The 6943-nt window shown below is 31.7% G+C and overlaps 1 protein-coding gene across 1 annotated transcript; it reads left to right on the top strand.

Annotated features, from left to right (window-relative positions):
- Positions 1-400: 400 nt before the first annotated feature.
- LOC126719959 (nodulin-related protein 2-like) lies at positions 401-871 on the top strand. The gene has a single exon (XM_050422454.1). It carries the CDS (start codon positions 401-403, stop codon positions 869-871), a length of 471 nt encoding a protein of 156 aa, XP_050278411.1.
- Positions 872-6943: the final 6072 nt, after the last annotated feature.

Raw genomic sequence — 6943 nt, 5'->3', positions numbered from 1 at the left:
TAAAAAAAATAAAAAGTTAAATTTAAAAGTTAAAAATGTAAAAAAATTTGTGAAGGAAATGGTGTAATTGCAGGGTCCAATTGCTTGATCTCAATCCGTAGTCCACAACCACCCTTTCAAAAGTATCATACATTCATAAATGATCACTGACAAGTGACAACGTGGGCAGTTAGCAAACGTGTGGCCGGCGTGCATGAAACGAGTGAAGCTGTGAGGGAACACGCTAACCACGCTGATGAAGAGGAAGAGGCATCACTGACTGGAACATCATTAGTCACAAGACTCGCAACCTCCTTTATATACACCAACAGATCGGTTCAAATCTTCATTATCTTCTTATCCAACAACTGTTTACAAAGCAAACCCTCTTCCAATTCATTCAGATTCTCTCACAAACACAATGAACTTTCTTTCAGATCTTCAGAAGAAATCTAACAGTTCTTCTGAGACTCACCTCCCTGAAGAAAAGAATGATCAAAACCAAAACCAACACCAACACCACCAACCATCAAACGCTGAGCTCATGGCCAGTGCCAAGTTGTTAGCTGAGGCAGGCCAAACCACTATTAGCCAGGGAGCTGAAAAAGTTGACAAGGCCAGGGTAGCTGGAGCAGCTGGTGATCTTTTGGGAGCTGCCTCTAGCTATGGAAAGTTGGAAGAAAAGAGCTACGGCAAGTATGTGGAAAAGGCTGAGACTTATCTCGACCAATATGGCAACCCCTCCTCCCAATCCCAATCCCAATCCCATTCCACCACCACAGACTCAGAACCACATTCAGCTGCTGCCGCTGGTGATCATGAAAGTGAAGGCAATACTGAAAGTGGGACTGGGGACTACGTGAAGATGGCTCAAGGTTTCTTGAAGAAATGAACATTTAAATTCCAATTTCCCAACTGCTTATGCTTAGCAGTTTCTTAATTTGGTGTATCTCTAATATTACGACACCCTTGTTTCTGAGTGTTTTTTTTTTTTTTTTTTTTTTTTTTTTCAAATCTTGTGTTGTATGTTCTATAGTATGTTTGTTCTCTGTTTAGCTTTTAGATTGTAATATGGCTGAAGCAGACTTAGATCTACTCTGTCAAGAAATTATTAATTAAGAATAAAATTTGTGCTATTTGCTATAGCTTATAGCCTATAGCCTATAAACCAAATATGTATCTTTACTCTCTAGCTCATATCTCAAAATATTGCACTGTATTGGATGACCTAGCCTAGGACATGTATCCATTAATTTTTCTCTTTTTTGGAGGGTACATGTACCTGACTACTTATCTACGTGTGACTACTTATATATCTTCGTGTTGACTCGGGCGTGTGAAATGTTTCACATAATGTTCACATTTTCATGTTATATCATATATGTCCAAATTTTAGATGTGATAGAATGTGGACATGATATAAAATGGTTGGATAATTGAATGTGAAACAATGAAACCTATTTTACAACACATATATATTGAAATGGTATCATTTGTGTGAGTAATTCTTACATGCTCCTCGAGCACTTAAGTTTTTTTACATTTGTGTTTACTGTTTATATATCAATCACATATCAAAATAAAATTTTTAATTATTCTTTTAGAAAATATACAAAATCTCCCATACGGTTTTCCCATAAAACATGTAACTACCCTAGAAATTAGTGTAACACTTAATCCTCTGCCGGATATTGATTTATGTATAAGCCATTAATTGAGTAATACTTAATTCCTAGGAATTATGAGTGTAACAAAACTCTTACTTGGTATTGATTTATTTTTGCTAGGCCATGGCATTGTATTGTGTTATGTGTTTATGTGAAAATGCAGCTCTAATAAACATGGACATGTATCATCACGTGAGTAATTTATAACTTATTTTCACATATGGTGAATAGTTTACACTTACAATAATATAAAGGAGTTTTAGTAAGTCATTCAAAACTTTGGGTGTTTTGTTATTTGTGTTTTGTGGAATAATCTAGCATCATTTTGAGGCAAATAAGTAATTAAAAAGAGAAAGTTTATGGTACACCATGAGAAGCGGAGAAAGAATGAGTGTATATTCGAATGTAATTGTCAATTTATCTAGCACACGAATGAAATCAATCAATTAAAGTACAAACCTTATTATGTGGGAGAGTAAAATGTTACCATGTGTTGCATTCTTTGATATTTTATTTATTTAGTTCATTGAATTAGCCAGTGAAATAAATGCATATATTTAAATATCTATAGTTGAGCATTAATTATTTATAATAAATGAATTTATATGATTATTTTTATAAATTTTATATAAAAAAACTATTTTTTATTTGGAATAATAACAATAATAATAATAAGGACGCAATTTAGATCTGAGCCCAAAAGGTAAAAGGATCTAGGCCCAAAGAGCCCAATACACTGAATTCGTAGAGAGTGGATTTAAAAATTAGGCTCTAACGAGTTGGGTAACAATTATAGGAGATTCAAATGACAATAAAGTAAAGATAAACTAGTTTATTATTCATTTTAAAGAAATGTTATCTCCACAACATTTTTACAAAAAAATTATAGATATAAAGTTATTACAATTTTAAACTAGGCCCACAGTTGATAACTTTTTTATCCATCAATAGTAGCTTGGCACCTAAGATTTGTTGTAAAATTAATGTGAAAATGTTATAGTCTTCACATTTTTTTTTTATAAGGAACTAAGATCTCGGAAATTGTGAAAATATTGTAACAACATGACGATACAACATTTTCACAATAAGTTTATTTTCAGCTGTGGTTAGTCCCAATCTCATATTTTTTATATTTTATTTTGTCCTATAAGAAATTGACACCTCTATAATTGTGAAAATTTGTTATTTTAGTAAAACAATACCGTGACAACGCATATAAATATTTGTAAAGTACTATGTCCACAATATTTTCACAACAAATCATGGTAAATTTTTATTGGTTCTAATTTAAATTAACAAATTAAATTATTTTTTTGCCAACCCCTAATAGCAAATAACAACCTATTATCTAGAATTTATTGTAAAATATTGTGAACGTATCATATCTCTAATATCTCTAATATTTAAAAGAAAAGAAAAAAAGATAATAAATCGAAACTGGTGAACTGACAAAAAAAAAAAAAAAAAAAAAAAAACTCAAGCAATATGCAAAATGGTGAGTTTTGAAAAAATCACCAAATAGACTAAACCAAATTGGTACTTTAGAAAGAGCTATTCACTCTTTTTGTATAGTTAATTAGTAAATAAATATATATATATATATATATATATATATAATGTGTTTTATAGAAAAAACTTATGGGAGCTTTAAAATTTCTCATATTGAAATCAATATGCTCAAAGATATATAATATTTCTCACAGTTGTTTTGTTGATATGATGTATTATGCTTGAGGCATAATAAAAGTGGCATCAATAGAGATATAGGTTTTTTTTTTTTTTTTGGATATATATGTGTGTGTGTGTGTGTGTGTGTGTGTAAGAACTAAAAATGTAAAAGCCGAAGCCCACTTAGAATAGTGATGCCTGGATCTTCAAACCAAGCCCAAACAATGAATTTTTAATAGAGCGAGATTCTAAGTCAAATACAACACAGAGATCCACCCAAGTCTAAAACTAATAGAACCTAAATGATAAATAGGAGTGAATGGACCAATAATTCAGTGATAGAAAGCTTCCTCGGGCGAGTCCAAGGATAGATCTTATATTGATAAATAAGGATGATATTTCTTTACAGGGTATTTCTTTGTTTTCTCACTTGTTCCTTTTTTCTTGGAAAATTTTTATCTCATTTTTCTGGGGGGTTTCCTTCCTTATATAGCCCATTTCCTTGCATCCCAGCCCTCCGTCTATACGTTTTAGGAGGTCCCTTAGGATATTTGTCCTATCAGGACCCTTCTGGAGGTGGTAGAGAGAGTTGTTAGCTATGAAGTTGTTGTTCAGGGGTCATTTCCTCATTAATGCAACTAGTTAGGTTGGTGCAGAGCATTGAATGTGAAGGTGGGAGGCGTCTTCTTCATGAAACTTCCTCCCACCACCCCTGCAAGTATTGTACCCTCCTATTGCTATCCCTTGCCTTATCCTTGGGCTTTTAAGGGATGCTAGTCGTCCTTTGGCTCCCTTGCACTCCTTGAGTAGACGCAATCCTTGGAGTTTGCCAACCTTTCTTTGCTTGGATTGAGCAAATTCGTCCTCGGATTGGACTCCTCGATCCTCGCCCCCCCCCCCCCCCCTCCCTCCCTCCCTCCCCACAATATGCATGCATCATTTTTCTTATACACATATTATGGCTGTTTGGAAATACAATCTTGTGACAAACATTGCAAAATTTATTGAGTTTTCCACATCTAACTCACATAACATTTGAGATTATTCTCAATTGGGTCTATTACAATACAAAAACACATGAACAGGGTGCAAAAGCCAGTGATCGAGAGTAAATATTTCAACACAACTTACCAATTAAATTATGAGCCTGAATTTGGTAAGGATGGGTTTAAAACTTATGTTTTACACCATCCAATAAGAGATTGTCATATCAACATTTTACTTAAAATTCAATATATTCTACTACACCTAATAACATCTCAATAAAATCCTAATTTGGTTGGATTTATACATGGGTATTAGAATTGATTGAGTGTTGTTGTGCTTATTCTTAAATATGTAATAAGATGATGTAACATGTTGGGATTGGAGAGGTAAAACATGGGTTTTACACCACACCCTTACAGAATTTAATCTCATTAAATAAAGGGTCTTGGTAACAAATGCACATGTTAAAGATATAATAAATGCTCAATTATGAGTTGTAATGTATACTTTTTGATGCTGCACAGAATCAGTAGACTGAATGTTCTGGACTTCAATGAAACAATGATTCGCTTGGAAGACCTGAAAGAAAGAACATGATCAAAAGGCGACCAGGGTAGACCGGCCAAGTACCCTCTGATGACTAAGTTAGTTTTTCTCTGAAAAATAGAGTTCCAACTTAAAGGAGTAAATGTCAAAAAAAAAAACTTACCCTGATTCGATGTAGGTGAACCCTTATATAGAGAGCCTTGGAATGGTTATTTGCTTAGTAACTTTCCCAAAATTTGTGGGAATTAGTAAGTTCAGGCATAACCTCCACAACGGCTATTGGAAGTTATAACTTCCAATCTTATCCGTTACAACTGTTGCTAGAAGTTAAGCATTTGTGAGGAAGTTATGGCGATAAATAAGGGTTTTGTTCGCATTTCAAAGTTTCCAGGTGGTCTGAATCTTCAAAACATGTGAGTAAGTCCATCGTTGAAAATTTTCCAAGTGTCATGTAATCGTCCAGGCGTTTTCCTTATGGACGATCTTCTAGTCCATAGACGATCTCCTTAAATATCTGGCCCTTGGCTCCTAGACGACTCCTATGGACGAGTCAGAGATAGTAATTATTTTACTATCCCATCACTTTTCAATAAAGAAAGAAAGAAAAAAAAAACACTTGTTAATAATTAATGGGTCATGTTAATTGATGCTTTTAGGAAAATTGTTAATAAACCATTTTAGGAAAGTTTTGATACCACTTTTATGGGAATTAGAAAAATCTATCAAAATATTAATTACTTTTTTTTTCACAAAAACTTTTCTAAAATGGTTGCCTAAAAAATGCCCTTAAGAATCTGTTAACTTTTCCTATAATTAATTAGTTTATATGTATAAATTCACTAGGATTACATATGCCTTTTATGGATATATGTGTACAATTTAACTTTATTCTTTTAAAAATATATTATTTAATAAAGCACCTAAAAAACCTTAAACATTGCCTTTAGAGCAAAGAAAATCTACTATACACTAGTGTCGGTGGCACGTGCTACCTCTTGAGTGAGAAAATTAAGGTAGAATATTTATTGGAAAAAAATAAGAAACTATTGTCATACAAAGTTAATCTTATTCGTATAAGAATTTTGATACCTATTTGCTAAAGGCGATATCTAATTATTAAAAAATTCTAAGAATGATAACGAATATCATCATCTTCCAACAAAAAGTAACTAAGTTTTGCTAAAATCTTGTCACAATATTTAAATTTTCGTAATGAATGATGTCATATGCTACAATTGAAACTTTTCATCAAATAACTTCAACCATACACAATGAAAATTTTGTCATCCATACTTTCTTCTTTATCATTCTACATGAGTCTAGGTGCAATCTTTAGCTTAATTAGTTTTTAATGAACACCCATTTTAGGCAAGAAAAGAAAAGAAAAATAAAAAAAGCCATGTGTCATCAAATTTTCCATTAGATAAATTAGTTTTGAAAATTTAAACCTAGAAAATTGGTGTTCTTTAAGTAACAAATAAAAAACCTTATATTACCATTCTAACTTTCTAAGCATTACTACCATTTAAAATTCAAAATATGTGAAGAAAATTTTTGGGATGTTAAAATTTAGCAGGAGTATTTTAGACATTACACAATATAATATTTTAAGAATCATAAGCTTTCATTTGGGTTTAATTGAGAGAATAACAATATGACAATTTTTTTTCCAAACTATTAAGGGGAAAATTACTTGATTTTAAAGTTTAAAGAGAAATTGTGAACTACCCCAAACATAAAAAGATGAAAAAAATTTTAATCCTAACTTTTTGTTTTTGTTTTTTTGTTTGTGTGTGTGTGTGTGTGTGTGTGTGTGTGTGTTTGTAAAACTGTTTTTTTTTTTTACTTAAAATGGTGCATAAAGAAAAAAAATACAAAAATTCAAACCAAGAAAACTATACGTAAAACAGTGAATTTTGGTTCAACTAAAATTGACTGATAAAAAAAAATTTCTAAAAACACAAGAAATGACACAATATTTTCATAATACCTTTATAATTTTGTTATATTTTACTTTGACTTGTAAAGAAATGACACCTTAGCAAATATTGTGTCGACAACAAGAGATATCTTAACATTTTCACAAAAAAATTCTA

The sequence above is a fragment of the Quercus robur genome, chromosome 3, assembly GCF_932294415.1.
Source record: "Quercus robur chromosome 3, dhQueRobu3.1, whole genome shotgun sequence".
NCBI classification, from domain to species: domain Eukaryota; kingdom Viridiplantae; phylum Streptophyta; class Magnoliopsida; order Fagales; family Fagaceae; genus Quercus; species Quercus robur.
This window is presented reverse-complemented; position numbering and strand designations above follow the sequence as displayed.

What these genes read in the sequence shown, in the direction of transcription:
- LOC126719959 (XM_050422454.1), top strand. Translation starts at nt 401, where the DNA reads ATGAACTTTCTTTCAGATCTTCAGAAGAAATCTAACAGTTCTTCTGAG.